Here is a 20602-nt window from a genome sequence, read left to right as displayed (position 1 = left end):
ATATATGGTTTTAACTACGTAAAACTTATACAACATTCTTTGCTGTCCCATTGTCTATAGATATATATATATATATATATATATATATATATATATATATATATATATATATATATATATATATATATATATATATATATGGTTTTAACTACGTAAAACTTATACAACATTCTTTGCTGTCCCATTGTCTTTGCATATAAATAGATTGTCAGGTTTACCGACTCTTGAACATGCAACATATAATGGTCCATGGGAAAACAATCTGTATTCAGATCTATACCTCATGATTCTAATGATTGCCCTTGAGCTTTGTTGATGGTGATTGCTAATCGACCATTCCCTGTCCCGGTGTCCCGGTCGTCATTTACATCCCCCTGTTTCCCCCGGTGTCCCCGTTGTAGTTGTGTCCCTGTGTCCCGGTCGTCATTTATATTCCCTGTGTCCCGGTCGTCATTTGTATCCCGGTGTCCCGGTCTGTATATACATTCGTTTTTTAGTTTTGTTTTTCTCCTTTATTTTTTTCCTTTTTTTTCTTTTTTAGCTTATTTAGATTTTTAGATTTTTTAGTTTTTTTATTAGTTTTTCTTTTTTTTTTCTTTTTAGTTTTTTTGTCCCGGTCGTCATTTATATCCCCCTGTTTCCCCCGGTGTCCCCGTTGTAGTTGTGTCCCTGTGTCCCGGTCGTCATTTATATTCCCTGTGTCCCGGTCGTCATTTGTATCCCGGTGTATTTTTTTTTATTAGTTTTTAGTTTTTTTTGTAGTTTTTGCCTTTTTTTAGTTTTTTCAGTTTTGACGTCACCTGATCCAGTTTTTTCAGGTGACGTCACCTGATCCACGATCCACAGACAACTTATTTTTATATATATAGATAGTTTTTTTTTTTTTACTTATGCCCTGGTCGTCATTTATACTCCCTGTGTCCCGGTGCTTTGTTGATTGCTAATCGAACATTCCTTTTGTCCTGGTCGCTTTCTCTTTGAGTTTCGTCATTTATTTTTTTCTTTTTTAGTTCTTTTAGTTTTTACCTTTTTTAGTTTTTTTTAGTTTTTTAGATGAAAATTTTTTTTAGTTTTTTCCTTTTTTTCTTTTTAGTTTTATATTGGTTTTTACCTTTATTTTAGCTTATTTTTCAGTTTTTTCCTTTTTTTTAGTTTTTTTTTATTTTTTATTTTTTTTAGTTTTTTACCTTTTTTTAGTTTTTTTAGTTTTTTTTTAGTTTTTTAGCTTTTTTACTTTTTTTATTAGTTTTTAGTTTTTTTTTGTAGTTTTTGCCTTTTTTTAGTTTTTTCAGTTTTTTTTTTTAGTTTTTTATTGGTTTTTACCTTTATTTTAGCTTATTTTTCAGTTTTTTCCTTTTTTTTTAGTTTTTAGTTTTTTTAGTTTTTTATCTTTTTTTTAGTTTTTTTAGTTTTTTTAGTTTTTTAGCTTTTTTATTTTTTTTTATTAGTTTTTAGTTTTTTTTGTAGTTTTTGCCTTTTTTTAGTTTTTTTAGTTTTTTAGCTTTTTTATTAGTTTTTAGTTTTTTTTGTAGTTTTTGCCTTTTTTTAGTTTTTTTAGTTTTTTAGCTTTTTTATTTTTTTTATTAGTTTTTAGTTTTTTTGTAGTTTTTGCCTTTTTTAGTTTTTTCAGTTTTGACGTCACCTGATCCAGTTTTTTCAGGTGACGTCACCTGACCCATCCATCCACAGACAGACAACTTATTTTTATATATATAGAAGATATATATATATATATATATATATATATAGATAGATGTCCCGCTTGTCATTTGTATCCTCGCGTCCTGGTCTGTAATTTCTCTGTGAGTGTCCCGGTCGTCATTTATATTCCTTGATCCCCGGTGTCCCGGTCTGTAACATACGACAATAGATCAATTGTGTTGTAACTTTGTTCACGATCCCATTCTACACATGTAGAAATAGAAACAGTACGTTTAGGTGAAGGTATTCCCAAATGTTTGATAAGTTTGTTTGCAATAGATAAACACAAATCTTCAATCAGAACTAAAGTGCAGTTACAAATTTCTGTTGTAAAGTCCAAGGTCACATCTGACCTTTCTAGCCGTATTCGGTGGAGTACATTCTCGGCCATTTGCGGTTTGCATTTCTCCCATAGCTCTGTAGGAGATGAAGGAGAGCAACTTTTGCCGGAAGACACGGGCCGTCGTGTCATGTCTATGAACCGGCGATTGTCTAAGGATGTATAAGCTGTTGTATCTAATCCCAAGATGGATTATATGTAAATGTAATAAAGGACGAATCATTAATCTATAGGCATAGTATTTCATTGTGCTGCATTTATTATCCATTTCTTTGTTAGTGGCTGAATTTATCAATTTAATATTAAAGCGATAGGCGTTGGCTTCTACCAAAAAAATGATAGGATATCGCCGAACCTTTGTTCGGCTTTGATGACCTTATCTAAGCATAAATTCCAGACCCAATCATCATCGCTATCATTTTTAGTTTTGATACGTTTTGATTCTCGCTGTCCAAGTTGATTTTCATCTAACTGCGCGTTTTTACATTATTTAGCCCCAAGCCTTTTTGGCATTAACTCTTTGAGCAGCTTTCTCGGCTGCTTCTACTGCCATAGTAGATTTATACTAAAACTTCTCTTTGAATTAACTATTTGAGCAGCTTCCGCGGCTGTTTCTTCTGTCATTTTAAGATCTATACTAAAAATTTCTCTTTGAAACGCTTTCTTATATACTTATAATGACGTCATATACAAAGACTTTGACGTCATATACAAACATACATAATACATACATGACGGCATAATATTAAATCCTTATAATGGCGTCAATCGACTAACATGACGTCAGTCAACAAACATGTGTGATGTCAGTCATCACTCAAACAACTTATCTATATATATAAAAATAAGTTGTCTGTCTGTGTGTCTGTCTGTCGGGTGACGTCATGTTTCTGTGTCGACTGACGTCATGAAGTTAGTTGTCGTCATTTTTGCTATGATGGTGACGTCATTAAAGATATTTAAGACATATATGTTCACGTAGAAATCTATTAATGTTTAAGTTGAAAATGACTGATGAACTTACAATGGCAAAAAACCGATGAAGATGCTCAAAGAGTCTATGCCAAAAAACTTGCTGCTGATAGAGAAAGTCAGAAAAGAAAGCGTGCCGAGGAATCAAAAGAACAGCAAGGAAACAGGCTTGAGGCTAAAGAACGCAAAAATGCACAGTTAGATGAAGATCCACCTGGACAGCGAGAGTCAAAATATATCAAAACTGAAAATGATAGCGATGATGATTGGGTTTGGGATTTTGACTTGGATAAGGTCATCAATGCCTACCAGATTTTAGTTAAAAAAACAAAGGTTCGGCGATATGTATTTCATAGTGAAGCTGAAAAATAAAGAAGAAAAAGAAAACTGAAAAAAGAAATAATGTAAAAAACTAAAAAATACTAAAAAGAAAAAACACTCAAAGAGAAATTACAGACCGGGACACAAATGACGACCGGGACAGAGGGAATATAAATAACGATCGGGACACTCAAAGAGAAATTACAGACTGGGATACCGGGACACAAATGACGACCGGGACACAGGGAATATAAATGACGACCAGGACACAGGTATTTAAGAATATCGTTCAAAGACAAATTTTTAATTGTAAGAAGACCGTTGAAAGAGAAATTTATAATTATAAATTGACTGAAGAACCTACAATGGCAACACCCGAGGAAGCTGCTCAAAACGAATGTATTCAAGCCGAAGTAGCTGAGTTGGTAAAGCGTTATGTTTCAGGTTCTAGGTCCGAGAGGCTCCAGGTTTGAACCTTGGCTTTAGCATTAATACAAAAGAAGAAAAAAACTAAAAAAGGTAAAAACTACAAAAAAACTAATATGGCGCGTAACGACTTACGCGCGCGGGGGGGGCTTGGGGGGGCGCGAAGCGCCTCACCAACTAGGTGTTGGGGTGGTGCGAAGCGCCACCCCAACAGCTAGTTCTTATATATATAGATGTACTGTGTGTTGTCTGTTATCTGTTGTCTGTTACAATATGACGTCAATATATAATACATGACGTCATATTCAATATGATGTCTTTATAAATTTTTGCAGCTAAGAAAAAAAGTACCATTATATTGTAGCTCAAAGAGAAAGTATTACTAACGTCAAAGAGAAATTATTCGCTTTATATCAATGAAGGCATGTCGAGGAACCACTAGAGCAACGCGAAATCAGGCTTGCGGCTGACAGAGCTAGTAAAAAAAGAAGGCGTGTCGATGTATTACAAAAACAGCCAAGGGACAGTTATTTTCCTATATAGCGGTATTGAACAAGGCAGTTCTAATAGTGTACTTCTGCTTTTATCAGAATCTATTTGTTTTTTACTATGAGTTCGCTAGCTACCGCTGCAACCTGGATCTTACTTGGCTTCTTGTTATTGCTAAAATCCGGACCTTACTTGGTTGCTATTTACTGTTGTAGACTAAATATATCGATCACTTCTGTAATTTGACCATCTATAGATAAAAAGAAAAAAGCCAAGGGCCTTTTATTTTTGAAATGGTAACAGACGAGTATCAAAGATTATCTTTTAATTTAATTGACTTTATGTCCACTCTTGACCAAAAAACATTTATGATTGTTCCTTCATTTAATTACATAACCAAAAATAATAAAAGCCTTCAAAAACTGAGAAGCAAGAAAAAACTTTCATTCCTTGCTTATTAACGAATGATAACCAGTATCTGAGTCAGTCTTATTCCCCTATTTAAGCCAAATTAAACGTAAGATAATGATCTCATCATTCAACAGAATTTCTTCATCAATGTTACATTTTGTGGTATGTTCGCTTTTTGGCATAACAAGTTAAAAACATTTTCTATGAACAATGGATGGTCCAGACTCGTCGTATTCCTGCTTAGAAATCCACATCTCTTGGAATGTTGAGAGTGAAGCTAAGATAGAGCCACCAATCCATACTGAGTATTTACGCTCAGGCGGGGCAATAACTTTGATCTTCATGGTGGATGGTGCAAGCGCAGTAATTTCCTTTTGCATTCTTTCAGCAATGCTAGGGTACATGGTAGAGCCACCAGACAAAACGATGCTGGCATAGAGATCCTTTCTGATGTCGACGTCGCATTTCATAATACTCTTGTATGTAGTTTCGTGAATGCCGTAGGATTCCATACCAAGAAAAGATGGCTGGAATAAGGCTTCTGGGCATCTGAATCTCTCATTGCCTATAGTGATGACCTGACCATCAGGTAGCTTATAGTTCTGTTCAAGAGATGCTGAGTTAGTGGCAGATGCTATCTCCTCTTCGAAGTCCAGAGCAACATAGCAAAGTTGTTCTTTGATATCACGAACGATTTCTCTTTCGGCAGTGGTAGTAAAGGAATATCCTCGCTCAGTTAAAATTCTCATCAAATAATCGGTCAAATCTCGACCAGCAAGATCCAATCTCAAAATGGCATGTTGGAGGGCATAGCCTTCGTAAATGGGTACGGTGTGGGTGACACCATCACCAGAGTCAAGAACGATACCAGTGGTTCTTCCAGATGCATAGAGGGAAAGGACGGCTTGGATGGCAACATACATAGCAGGGGTGTTAAAAGTTTCGAACATGATTTGAGTCATTTTTTCTCTGTTGGCTTTTGGGTTAAGAGGCGCTTCTGTGAGTAAAATTGGGTGTTCTTCTGGGGCAACTCGAAGTTCATTGTAGAAGGTATGGTGCCAGATCTTTTCCATATCGTCCCAATCTGTGACAATCCCATGCTCAACAGGATACTTAAGTCTCAAAATTCCCCTTTTTGCTTGAGCGTCATCACCTACATAAGTATCCTGGCTACCAGCATTAATCATTACTCCCGTATGTTTTGGACGTCCAACCACAGCAGGAAACAATGTTTTTGGGGCATCATCTCCTGAAAATCCTGCTTTACAAATACCTGACCCATTATCAATAACAATTGCAACTATATCTTCTGTCATATTTTTTTTGTAATTCTTACTATAAAATGACATTACAAGTTAAAGTCACTCGTCAAGTAGCAAGAACCTAACAAAAAACAAAACTAATTTTAAAATTTCCAGGTAATTTCCTAGATTGAAATAAACAATACAAATTATTGCTCGGGTATCATGAATATTTTGCAGTTGACATAATAACCTTAGCGGTTATAACCTTTGCGATAAACCTTCGTTAAAAACAACTCTAAGGCTTGTCTCTTACTGTAACAGATGATGAAATAATAACGATGATGATTAGGTTTGATAAGGTCATCAATGTCTACCAAACCTCTGCTTAAAAACGAAGGTTCGGGCTATATGTATTTCATAATGGCCAAAGGTAACCCGAAGCAAAACGGCCAAACAAATTAAATTAAGTATTAGCCACCTGATTCTCTGAGGTTTGTCTCTTAATGTAACAGATAAGAAAAAGCCATAAGTATTTTCATGTTTTAAATTTTCTTTGAAAAATTGTTTTCTGTCATTCTATCTAAGAGTTACATCGGTCAAGGATCGATCATCCAAATTGCTAGTCAAGAGGATCTCATGTGCAAGTTTTAATATCAGTTTTCCTATACTTTAAATCATCAAATGTATAAAAATTGCCTCCAGCAGGAACTGAGCCTGGGACCTTCTGAGTAGAATTCCGACAATCTTTTTACTGTGCTAATTTGGTTTTTAAGGACTTATTTTTAAAATAGTTTGCGTTATACTTAAATGAACAAGGTTTTAGTGGTAGATTGTAACCTAGTATCTGGGTTGCAATGGTAGCTAGCACCTAAGCAAGAGATGATCTGGTCCAATAATAAGAAATACAATACCCAAGAACTCCAAAAAATAGGGTTAGAATTGAAGCACAAACTATATATATTGAAGCACCCTTATATAAGAAACTTACAGCACCTTGGCTTGAATAATGAAGATTATAGAAAAGAGAACTAAGCCCTGCGGCTATCTTCATTATTTTAGCTAGGAAGTAACTAAAACAAGTACATTTTAAAAATTTTCCGGGTTGCAGCTGTAGCTAGCAAACTAATAAGAGACTTTCCACCCCATAGTAAAAAATAAATAGTCCATTACCCTAATGAAACCAAGCGCACTTTTGTGCTACCAAGTACACTATTAGAACCACCTTGTCTGAAACCCTATATTTGAAACTTTTCGTCCCCTGGCTTGAACAACATGAAAAAAATATTGGTTTGAAGTTCAGGGAAAGTGGCTACAACCACTATAATCTTCATATACAGCATGGTTTTTCTCTTTTTTTTCTTTTCCACATTTATATTGGCACTGGAGCATCGTAGAGAGTTGTTTAATTGCTCATTTTAAAGTAAATTGATACACCTAGTGCCTTTTGTTATTAAAATAAAAAAAAATTGAATTATTTTGATTTGTGTAGCCATCTTTCCTCTTCTCATCTGCCAATTGAGCATAAGCCATCAGAATTTTCCAGAAAAGAAATTAATTTTATCTATTTTTGGCACTCAATTTGAGAACGCCCACTCATCAAGATTGTGCATAAAAATGCAGCTTTTTAAATAAGAAATATTATTAATTAATTAAAGTTTGTTTTATAAAAAAAGCACTAGAACTTTTAATTTCCGTTCGAATGAGTTGATATGATAAACCTCTGGTAAAAATAAATGAACATGCATCCCTGATCTTTCTTCTTGCAGAACTACAAAAATCTGTATTTATTCCAATAAAAAGCTTCAAACCTCTACAGTTCGGTTTTCTAATGCGCAAAATCTGATGGTAAGATTTTTGTCTAGATTTTTTGACTTTTAGAGGGTTTTTCCTTTTTTTCAAAAATAAGGTAAATTTTCTCAGGCTTGTAAAGTTTGATGGGTAAGATAAAACTTGATGAAACTTATATATTTAAAATCAGAATAAACTTTTTTTGGGGATTCTATTCGTATAAAAATTTTGTGTTAAGAGTTTGGTTACTATTGAACCGGGACGCCTTTTACCACGTTCGTCACCACGAACTGTTTGATTAAAAACCCATCATTAGAAGAACAAAACATTGTATATATTGGACTTAGTTAGCTGCCTGATTCTTTGTGGTTTGTCTCTTACTATTCCAAAAAAGAAGAAGGACGGCTTTTTTCTTGATTATAATCAGGGTATTACATAAAACTAAAAATAGAGAACCAACTCTTGCTTACACTAACTGAAAGAATAACCCAAAACTTTCGATCATTAGCTCTAGTAACTAAAAGTTAAAATAATACAAACATCTTTTAAAAACTTGTTCTTCTGAGGAACGGTGACATGCATATTTGACTGATTCTCTGTGGTTTGTATCCTTCTATTCCAACTATGGAAGACTCATAAGCTTTTTCCTACTTATTATCTGCTTTCCAGCAGTAGCTAGGGACCTAGTAAGTGACGATCATGTCCTATACTAATAAATACATCTTGTATACAAAGATCAAAATAGGGTTTTTAACCTATTTTGAAATTACAGAGAAATTAAAGAGAAATTGCATTAATTAATTAAATTAAAAAGAAATTAAAGAGAATTACAGAGAAATTAAAGAAACTAAAGAGAAATTACAGACTGGGATACCGGGACACAAATGACGACCGGGACACAGGGACACAAGTGCAACGGGGACGCCGGGGGTACAGGGGGATATATAAATGACGATGGGGACACGGGGAATGCTCGATTAGCAATCACCATCAACAAAGCTCAAGGGCAATCGTTAGCAAAATGCGGTAGAGATCCGAATACGGATAGTTTTTCCATGGACATATGTTGCATCATATGTTGCATGTTCAAGAGTCGGTAAACCTGACATTCTATTTATATGAACAGATAATGGGAAAGCGAAGAATGTTGTATATTCGCAAGTTTCACGTAGTTAGAACATATATATATCCATCTATTTTCACAGGTGGGACACAGGGACACAACTACAATGGCGCGTAACTAATATGGCGCGTAACGACTTACGCGCGCGGGGGGGCTCGGGGGGGGGGGGGGGCGCGAAGCGCCCCCACCAACTAGGTGCTGGGGTGGTGCGAAGTGCCACCCCAATAGCTAGCATTTATATATAAATAAGTTGTTTGTCTGTCTGTCGACTGACGTCATTATAAGGATTGAGCTGTATGTCGTCATGAAGTTGTTTGTCGTCTGACGTCATGTTTGTCGACTAACGAAACTACAGACCGGGACACCGGGACAGCGATGATGATTGGGTTTGGGATCTTGACTTGGATAAGGTCATCAATGCCTACCAGATTTTAGTTAAAAAAAACAAAGGTTCGGCGATATGTATTTCATAGTGAAGCTGAAAAATAAAGAAGAAAAAGAAAACTGAAAAAAGAAAAAATGTAAAAAACTAAAAAATACTAAAAAGAAAAAACACTCAAAGAGAAATTACAGACCGGGACACAAATGACGACCGGGACAGAGGGAATATAAATAACGACCGGGACACTCAAGGAGAAATTACAGACTGGGATACCGGGACATAAATGACGACCGGGTCACAGGCAATATAAATGACGACCAGGACACAGGTATTTAAGAATATCGTTCAAAGACAAATTTTTAATTGTAAGAAGACCGTTGAAAGAGAAATTTCAAATTGTAAAATGACTGAAGAACCTACAATGGCAACACCCGAGGAAGCTGCTCAAAACGAATGTATTCACGCCGAAGTAGCTGAGTTGGTAAAGCGTTATGTTTCAGGTTCTAGGTCCGAGAGGCTCCAGGTTTGAACCTTGGCTTTAGCATTAATACAAAAGAAGAAAAAAACTAAAAAAGGTAAAAACTACAAAAAAACTAAAAAGAAAATATATATATATATATTTATATATATCATCTTTTCCACAAAAATAATAATTTAGTGCTTCTGCTTAAAAACAGCAATCGAATTGATGCCTCCTGATACGCAACTATCAACAAAGTGGCAATCGTTGTGGACGGTGATCAGTTCTTACCTCGAGATAATATTCTTTATAGGCGAAACAATCAGTTGACAAGAATTACTTAAACTCATCGATGCTACGATGCCCTACAATATCCTGACGAATATAAATGACGCCCGGGACACTCAAATAGAAATCACAGACTGGGACACTGGGACACAAATGACGACGGGGACACAGGGAATATAAATGACAACCCGGACACAGGGACACAACTACAACGAGGACGCCGGGGGGCACAGGGGGATATATAAATGACGACGGCAACAAAGGAAATGGTTGATTAGCAATCACCATCAACAAAGCTCAAGGGCAATCAATAGAATCATGAGGTATAGATCTGAATACGGATTGTTTTCCCATGGACCATTATGCGTTGCATGTTCAAGAGTCGGTAAACCTAACAATCTATTTATATGCACAGACGATGGGACAGCAAAGAATGTTGTATATTCGCAAGTTTTATATATATATATATATATATATATATATATATCTATATATATAAAAATAAGTTGTCTGTCTGTCTGTGGATCAGGTGACGTCATGTTTCTGTGTTGACTGACGTCATGAAATTAGTTGTCGTCATTTTTGCTATGACGGTGACGTCATTAATGGTATTTAAGACATGCGTTCACGGAAAAGTGTTTAATTGTAAAATGACTGAAGAACCTACAATGGCAACAGCCGAGGAAGCTGCTCAAAGAGTCTATGCCAAAAAACTTGCTGCTGATAGAGAAAGTAAGAAAAGAAAGCGCCGAGGAATCAAAAGAACAGCAAGAAAACAGGCTTGCGGCTAAAGAACGCAAAACCGCGCAGTTAGATGAAAATCCGCCTGGAAAGCGAGAGTCAAAACATATCAAAGACCGACACAGAGGGAATATAAATGACGACCAGGAACCTCAAAGAAAAATTACAGACTGGGACACCCGGACACAAATCACGACCGGGAACATAAATGACGACCGGGACGCAGGGACACAACTACAACGGGGATGCCGGGGGCACAGGCGGGATATATAATTTACGACTGAGACACAGGGATTGTTTGAATAGAAATTACAGACCGGGACACCGGGACACAAATGACGACCGGGACACTGGGACACAGGGAATATAAATGACGACCGGGACACTCAAAGAGAAAATACAAACTGGGACACCAGGACACAAATGACGACCGGGACACAGGGAATATAAATGCTATTTATATGCACAGACAATGGGACAGCGAAAAATGTTGTATATTCGCATGTTTTACGTAGTTAAAAAGGTGGGACACAGGGACACAGCTACAATGGCGCGTAACTAATATGGCGGGTAACGCGCGCGGGGGGGCTTGGGGGGGCGCGAAGCGCCCCACCAACTAGGTGTTGGGGTACATGCAACAAATAATTGTCCATGGGAAAAACAATCTGTATTCAGATCTAAACCTCATTATTCTAATGATTGCCCTTGAGCTTTGTTGATGGTGACTGCTAATTGAACATTCCCTGTGTTCCCGTCGTCATTTATATATCCCCCTGTGCCCCCCGGCATCCCTGTTGTAGTTGTTTCCCTGTGTCCCGGTCGTCATTTGTGTCCCGGTGTCCCAGTCTGTAATTTCTCTTTGAGTGTCGCGGTCGTCATTTTTATTCCCTGTGTCCTGGTGTCCCAGTCGTCATTTTTGTCCCGGTCGTGATTTGTGTTCCGGTGTCCCGGTCTGTAATTTCTCTTTGAGTGTCCTGGTCGTCATTTAAATTCCCTGTGTCCCAGTCGTCATTTGTGTTCCGGTGCTTTGTTGATGGTGATTGCTAATCGAACATTCCTTGTGTCCCGGTCGTCATTTATATTCCCTACTAGCTGTTGGGGTGGCGCTTCGCGCCCCCCCAAGCCCCCCCGCGCGCGTAAGTCGTTACGCGCCATTGTAGTTGTGTCCCTATGTCCCACCTGTGAATATAGATATATATATATATATATATATATATATATATATATATATCTTCTATATATATAAAAATAAGTTGTCTGTCTGTCTGTGGATGGATCAGGTGACGTCACCTGAAAAAACTGGATCAGGTGACGTCAAAACTGAAAAAACTAAAAAAGGCAAAAACTACAAAAAAACTAAAAACTAATAAAAAAAATAAAAAAGCTAAAAAACTAAAAAAACTAAAAAAAGGCAAAAACTACAAAAAAAACTAAAAACTAAAAAAAAAGCTAAAAAACTAAAAAAACTAAAAAAAGGCAAAAACTACAAAAAAAACTAAAAACTAATAAAAAAAAATAAAAAAGCTAAAAAACTAAAAAAACTAAAAAAACTAAAAAAAAGATAAAAAACTAAAAAAACTAAAAACTAAAAAAAAAAGGAAAAAACTGAAAAATAAGCTAAAATAAAGGTAAAAACCAATAAAAAACTAAAAAAAAAACTGAAAAAACTAAAAAAAGGCAAAAACTACAAAAAAAACTAAAAACTAATAAAAACAGTAAAAAAGCTAAAAAACTAAAAAAAACTAAAAAAACTAAAAAAAGGTAAAAAACTAAAAAAAATAAAAAATAAAAAAAAACTAAAAAAAAGGAAAAAACTGAAAAATAAGCTAAAATAAAGGTAAAAACCAATAAAAAACTAAAAAGAAAAAAAGGAAAAAACTAAAAAAAATTTTCATCTATAAAACTAAAAAAAACTAAAAAAGGTAAAAACTAAAAGAACTAAAAAGAAAAAAATAAATGACGAAACTCAAAGAGAAAGCGACCAGGACAAAAGGAATGTTCGATTAGCAATCAACAAAGCACCGGGACACAGGGAGTATAAATGACGACCAGGGCATAAGTAAAAAAAAAAAAACTATCTATATATATAAAAATAAGTTGTCTGTGGATCTGTGGATCGTCGATCAGGTGACGTCACCTGAAAAAACTGGATCAGGTGACGTCAAAACTTAAAAAACTAAAAAAAGGCAAAAACTACAAAAAAAAACTAAAAACTAATAAAAAAAAATACACCGGGATACAAATGACGACCGGGACACAGGGAATATAAATGACGACCGGGACACAGGGACACAACTACAACGGGGACACCGGGGGAAACAGGGGGATATAAATGACGACCGGGACAAAAAAACTAAAAAGAAAAAAAAAATAAAAACTAATAAAAAAACTAAAAAATCTAAAAATCTAAATAAGCTAAAAAAGAAAAAAAGGAAAAAAATAAAGGAGAAAAACAAAACTAAAAAACGAATGTATATACAGACCGGGACACCGGGATACAAATGACGACCGGGACACAGGGAATATAAATGACGACCGGGACACAGGGACACAACTACAACGGGGACACCGGGGGAAACAGGGGGATGTAAATGACGACCGGGACACCGGGACAGGGAATGGTCGATTAGCAATCACCATCAACAAAGCTCAAGGGCAATCATTAGAATCATGAGGTATAGATCTGAATACAGATTGTTTTCCCATGGACCATTATATGTTGCATGTTCAAGAGTCGGTAAACCTGACAATCTATTTATATGCAAAGACAATGGGACAGCAAAGAATGTTGTATAAGTTTTACGTAGTTAAAACCATATATATATATATATATATATATATATATATATATATATATATATATATATATATATATATATATCTATATATATAAAAATAAGTTGTCTGTGGATGGATGGATGGATGGATGTGTGGATGGATGTGTCAGGTGACGTCACCTGAAAAAACTGGATTAGGTGACGTCAAAACTGAAAAAACTAAAAAAAGGCAAAAACTACAAAAAAAACTAAAAACTAATAAAAAAAATAAAAAAGCTAAAAAACTAAAAAAACTATAAAGGTAAAAACCAATAAAAAACTAAAAAAAAAACTGAAAAAACTAAAAAAAGGCAAAAACTACAAAAAAAAACTAAAAACTAATAAAAAAAGTAAAAAAGCTAAAAAACTAAAAAAACTAAAAAAACTAAAAAAAGGTAAAAAACTAAAAAAAAAAACTAATAAATGACGACACTCAAAGAGAAAGCGACCAGGACAAAAAACTAAAAAAAAAGGCAAAAACTACAAAAAAACTAAAAACTAATAAAAAAAATAAAAAAGCTAAAAAACTAAAAAAACTAAAAAAAGGTAAAAAACTAAAAAAACTAAAAACTAAAAAAAAACTAAAAAAGGTAAAAACTAAAAGAACTAAAAAAGAAAAAAATAAATGACGACACTCAAAGAGAAAGCGACCAGGACAAAAGGAATGTTCGATTAGCAATCAACAAAGCACCGGGACACAGGGAGTATAAATGACGACCAGGACACAAGTAAAAAAAAAAATTAACAAAACTAAAAAGAAGGTAAAAACTACAAAAAAACTAAAAAGAAAAAAAAACTAAAAACTAATAAAAAAACTAAAAAATCTAAAAATCTAAATAAACTAAAAAAGAAAAAAAAAGGAAAAAAATAAAGGAGAAAAACAAAACTAAAAAACGAATGTATATACAGACCGGTACACCGGGATACAAATGAAGACCGGGACACAGGGAATATAAATAACGACCGGGACACAGGGACACAACTACAACGGGGACACCGGGGGAAACAGGGGGATATAAATGACGACCGGGACAAAAAAACTAAAAAGAAATAAAAACTAAAAACTAATAAAAAAAACTAAAAAATCTAAAAATCTAAATAAGCTAAAAAAGAAAAAAAAAGGAAAAAAATAAAGGAGAAAAACAAAACTAAAAAACGAATGTATATACAGACCGGGACACCGGGATACAAATGATGACCGGGACCCGGGACACAGGGAATATAAATGACGACCGGGACACAGGGACACAACTACAACGGGGACACCGGGGGAAACAGGGGGATAACCTGACAATCTATTTATATGCAAAGACAATGGGACAGCAAAGAATGTTGTATATTCGCAAGTTTTACGTAGTTAAAACCATATATATATATATATATCTATATTCACAGGTGGGACATAGGGACACAACTACAATGGCGCGTAACTATTATGGCGCGTAACGACTTACGCGCGCGGGGGGGCTTGGGGGGGGCGCGAAGCGCCCCCACCAACTAGGTGTTGGGGTGGCGCGAAGCGCCACCCCAACAGCTAGTATATATATATATATATATATATATATATATATATATATATATATATATATATATATATATATATATCTATAGACAATGGGACAGCAAAGAATGTTGTATAAGTTTTACGTAGTTAAAACCATATATATATATATATATATATATATATATATATATATATATATATATATATATATATATATATATATATATATATATATATCTATATTCACAGGTGGGACATAGGGACACAACTACAATGGCGCGTAACTATTATGGCGCGTAACGACTTACGTGCGCGGGGGGGCTTGGGGGGGGCGCGAAGCGCCCCCACCAACTAGGTGTTGGGGTGGCGCGAAGCGCCACCCCAACAGCTAGTATATATATATATATCTATCTATATATATAAAAATAAGTTGTCTGTCTGTCTGTGGATGGATCAGGTGACGTCACCTGAAAAAACTGGATTAGGTGACGTCAAAACTGAAAAAACTAAAAAAAGGCAAAAACTACAAAAAAAACTAAAAACTAATAAAAAAAATAAAAAAGCTAAAAAACTAAAAAAACTAAAAAAAGGCAAAAACTACAAAAAAAACTAAAAACTAATAAAAAAGCTAAAAAACTAAAAAAACTAAAAAAAGGCAAAAACTACAAAAAAAACTAAAAACTAATAAAAAAAATAAAAAAGCTAAAAAACTAAAAAAACTAAAAAAACTAAAAAAAGGTAAAAAACTAAAAAAACTAAAAACTAAAAAAAACTAAAAAAAAGGAAAAAACTGAAAAATAAGCTAAAATAAAGGTAAAAACCAATAAAAAACTAAAAAAAAAACTGAAAAAACTAAAAAAAGGCAAAAACTACAAAAAAAAACTAAAAACTAATAAAAAAAGTAAAAAAGCTAAAAAACTAAAAAAAATAAAAAAACTAAAAAAAGGTAAAAAACTAAAAAAAATAAAAAATAAAAAAAAACTAAAAAAAAAGGAAAAAACTGAAAAATAAGCTAAAATAAAGGTAAAAACCAATAAAAAACTAAAAAGAAAAAAAGGAAAAAACTAAAAAAAATTTTCATCTAAAAAACTAAAAAAAAACTAAAAAAGGTAAAAACTAAAAGAACTAAAAAAGAAAAAAATAAATGACGACACTCAAAGAGAAAGCGACCAGGACAAAAGGAATGTTCGATTAGCAATCAACAAAGCACCGGGACACAGGGAGTATAAATGACGACCAGGACATAAGTAAAAAAAAAAACTATCTATATATATAAAAATAAGTTGTCTGTGGATCTGTGGATCGTGGATCAGGTGACGTCACCTGAAAAAACTGGATCAGGTGACGTCAAAACTGAAAAAACTAAAAAAAGGCAAAAACTACAAAAAAAACTAAAAACTAATAAAAAAATAAAAAAGCTAAAAAACTAAAAAAACTAAAAAAAGGCAAAAACTACAAAAAAAACTAAAAACTAATAAAAAAGCTAAAAAACTAAAAAAACTAAAAAAAAGGCAAAAACTACAAAAAAACTAAAAACTAATAAAAAAAATAAAAAAGCTAAAAAACTAAAAAAACTAAAAAAACTAAAAAAAGGTAAAAAACTAAAAAAACTAAAAACTAAAAAAAACTAAAAAAAAGAAAAAACTGAAAAATAAGCTAAAATAAAGGTAAAAACCAATAAAAAACTAAAAAAAAACTGAAAAAACTAAAAAAAGGCAAAAACTACAAAAAAACTAAAAACTAATAAAAAAAGTAAAAAAGCTAAAAAACTAAAAAAACTAAAAAAACTAAAAAAAGGTAAAAAACTAAAAAAATAAAAAAAAAATAAAAAAAAGGTCGATTAGCAATCACCATCAACAAAGCTCAAGGGCAATCATTAGAATCATGAGGTATAGATCTGAATACAGATTGTTTTCCCATGGACCATTATATGTTGCATGTTCAAGAGTCGGTAAACCTTACAATCTATTTATATGCAAAGACAATGGGACAGCAAAGAATGTTGTATATTCGCAAGTTTTACGTAGTTAAAACCATATATATATATATATATATATATATATATATATATATATATATATATATATATATATATATATATATATATATATATATATATATATATATATATATATATATATATATATATATATATATATATATATATATATATATATATATATATATATATATATATATATATATATATATATATATATATATATATATATATATATATATATATATATACTAGCTGTTGGGGTGGCGCTTCGCGCCACCCCAACACCTAATTGGTGGGGGCACTTCGCGCCCCCCCCCCAAGCCCCCCCGTGCACGTAAGTCGTTACGCGCCTTATTAGTTACGCGCCATTGTAGTTGTGTCCCTATGTACCACCTGTGAATACAGATAGATATATATATATGGTTTTAACTACGTAAAACTTGCGAATATACAACATTCTTTGCTGTCCCATTGTCTTTGCATATAAATAGATCCCCGTTGTAGTTGTGTCCCTGTGTCCCGGTCGTCATTTATATTCCCTGTGTCCCGGTCGTCATTTGTATCCCGGTGTCCCGGTCTGTATATACATTCGTTTTTTAGTTTTGTTTTTCTCCTTTATTTTTTTCCTTTTTTTTTCTTTTTTAGCTTATTTAGATTTTTAGATTTTTTAGTTTTTTTATTAGTTTTTAGTTTTTTTTTTCTTTTTAGTTTTTTTGTCCCGGTCGTCATTTATATCCCCCTGTTTCCCCCGGTGTCCCCGTTGTAGTTGTGTCCCTGTGTCCCGGTCGTCATTTATATTCCCTGTGTCCCGGTCGTCATTTGTATCCCGGTGTACCGGTCTGTATATACATTCGTTTTTTAGTTTTGTTTTTCTCCTTTATTTTTTTCCTTTTTTTTTCTTTTTTAGTTTATTTAGATTTTTAGATTTTTTAGTTTTTTTATTAGTTTTTAGTTTTTTTTTCTTTTTAGTTTTTTTGTAGTTTTTACCTTCTTTTTAGTTTTGTTAATTTTTTTTTTTTACTTATGTCCTGGTCGTCATTTATACTCCCTGTGTCCCGGTGCTTTGTTGATTGCTAATCGAACATTCCTTTTGTCCTGGTCGCTTTCTCTTTGAGTGTCGTCATTTATTAGTTTTTTCCTTTTTTTCTTTTTAGTTTTTTATTGGTTTTTACCTTTATTTTAGCTTATTTTTCAGTTTTTTCCTTTTTTTTATTTTTTTTTTATTTTTTATTTTTTTTAGTTTTTTACCTTTTTTTAGTTTTTTTAGTTTTTTTAGTTTTTTAGCTTTTTTACTTTTTTTATTAGTTTTTAGTTTTTTTTTGTAGTTTTTGCCTTTTTTTAGTTTTTTCAGTTTTTTTTTTAGTTTTTTATTGGTTTTTACCTTTATAGTTTTTTTAGTTTTTTAGCTTTTTTTTTTATTAGTTTTTAGTTTTTTTTGTAGTTTTTGCCTTTTTTTAGTTTTTTCAGTTTTGACGTCACCTGATCCAGTTTTTTCAGGTGACGTCACCTGATCCACACATCCACAGACAGACAACTTATTTTTATATATATAGATATATATATATCTATCTATATTCACAGGTGGGACATAGGGACACAACTACAATGGCGCGTAACTAATATGGCGCGTAACGACTTACGCGCGCAGGGGGGCTTGGGGGGGCACGAAGCGCCCCCACCAACTAGGTGTTGGGGTGGCGCGAAGCGCCACCCCAACAGCTAGTAGATATATATATATATATATATATATATATTTGTTGCCGTCGTCATTTATATATCCCCCTGTGCCCCCCGGCGTCCCCGTTGTAGTTGTGTCCCTGTGTCCGGGTTGTCATTTATATTCCCTGTGTCCCCGTCGTCATTTGTGTCCCGGTGTCCCAGTCTGTGATTTCTATTTGAGTGTCCCGGGCGTCATTTATATTCGTCAGGATATTGTAGGGCATTGTAGCATCGATGAGTTTAAGCAATTCTTGTCAACTGACTGTTTCGCCTATAAAGAATATTATCTCGAGGTAAGAACTGATCACCGTCCACAACGATTGCCACTTTGTTGATAGTTGCGTATCAGGAGGCATCAATTCGATTGCTGTTTTTAAGCAGAAGCACTAAATTATTATTTTTGTGGAAAAGATGATATATATAAATATATATATATATATTTTCTTTTTAGTTTTTTTGTAGTTTTTACCTTTTTTATTTTTTTTCTTCTTTTGTATTAATGCTAAAGCCAAGGTTCAAACCTGGAGCCTCTCGGACCTAGAACCTGAAACATAACGCTTTACCAACTCAGCTACTTCGGCGTGAATACATTCGTTTTGAGCAGCTTCCTCGGGTGTTGCCATTGTAGGTTCTTCAGTCATTTTACAATTTGAAATTTCTCTTTCAACGGTCTTCTTACAATTAAAATTTGTCTTTGAACGATATTCTTAAATACCTGTGTCCTGGTCGTCATTTATATTGCCTGTGTCCCGGTCGTCATTTGTGTCCCGGTATCCCAGTCTGTAATTTCTCCTTGAGTGTCCCGGTCGTTATTTATATTCCCTCTGTCCCGGTCGTCATTTGTGTCCCGGTCTGTAATTTCTCTTTGAGTGTTTTTTCTTTTTAGTATTTTTTAGTTTTTTACATTTTTTCTTTTTTCAGTTTTCTTTTTCTTCTTTATTTTTCAGCTTCACTATGAAATACATATCGCCGAACCTTTGTTTTTTTAACTAAAATCTGGTAGGCATTGATGACCTTATCCAAGTCAAGATCCCAAACCCAATCATCATCGCTGTCCCGGTGTCCCGGTCTGTAGTTTCGTTAGTCGACAAACATGACGTCAGACGACAAACAACTTCATGACGACATACAGCTCAATCCTTATAATGACGTCAGTCGACAGACAGACAAACAACTTATTTATATATATATATATATATATATAAATGCTAGCTATTGGGGTGGCACTTCGCACCACCCCAGCACCTAGTTGGTGGGGGCGCTTCGCGCCCCCCCGAGCCCCCCCGCGCGCGTAAGTCGTTACGCGCCATATTAGTTACGCGCCATTGTAGTTGTGCTCCTGTGTCCCACCTGTGAAAATAGATGGATATATATATGTTCTAACTACGTGAAACTTGCGAATATACAACATTCTTCGCTTTCCCATTATCTGTTCATATAAATAGAATGTCAGGTTTACCGACTCTTGAACATGCAACATATGATGCAACATATGTCCATGGAAAAACTATTCGTATTCAGATCTCTACCGCATTTTTCTAACGATTGCCCTTGAGCTTTGTTGATGGTGATTGCTAATCGAGCATTCCCCGTGTCCCCATCGTCATTTATATATCCCCCTGTACCCCCGGCGTCCCCGTTGCACTTGTGTACCTGTGTCCCGGTCGTCATTTGTGTCCCGGTATCCCAGTCTGTAATTTCTCTTTAATTTCTTTAATTTCTCTGTAATTCTCTTTAATTTCTTTTTAATTTAATTAATTAATGCAATTTCTCTTTATTTTCTCTGTAATTTCAAAATAGGTTAAAAACCCTATTTTGATCTTTGTATACAAGATGTATTTATTAGTATAGGACATGATCGTCACTTACTAGGTC

The 20602-nt window shown here is 34.0% G+C and overlaps 1 protein-coding gene and 1 long non-coding RNA gene across 2 annotated transcripts; both read right to left on the bottom strand.

Moving 5' to 3' along the window:
• Positions 1–868: 868 nt before the first annotated feature.
• LOC136041453 (uncharacterized) lies at positions 869–18619 on the bottom strand. Its single transcript, XR_010621031.1, has 2 exons — positions 18390–18619; positions 869–1323 (listed from the first exon to the last, which is right to left on the bottom strand). It is a non-coding gene; the product is annotated as an uncharacterized LOC136041453 (long non-coding RNA).
• On the bottom strand, positions 4690–6008 carry LOC136041493 (actin-3-like). The gene has a single exon (XM_065726188.1). The coding sequence runs from the start codon at positions 5974–5976 to the stop codon at positions 4849–4851; it is 1128 nt and encodes a 375-aa protein (XP_065582260.1). The 5' UTR covers positions 5977–6008; the 3' UTR covers positions 4690–4848.
• Positions 18620–20602: the final 1983 nt, after the last annotated feature.

This window comes from Artemia franciscana, unplaced genomic scaffold, assembly GCF_032884065.1.
Source record: "Artemia franciscana unplaced genomic scaffold, ASM3288406v1 PGA_scaffold_23, whole genome shotgun sequence".
Taxonomy (NCBI): Eukaryota; Metazoa; Arthropoda; class Branchiopoda; order Anostraca; family Artemiidae; genus Artemia; species Artemia franciscana.
This window is presented reverse-complemented; position numbering and strand designations above follow the sequence as displayed.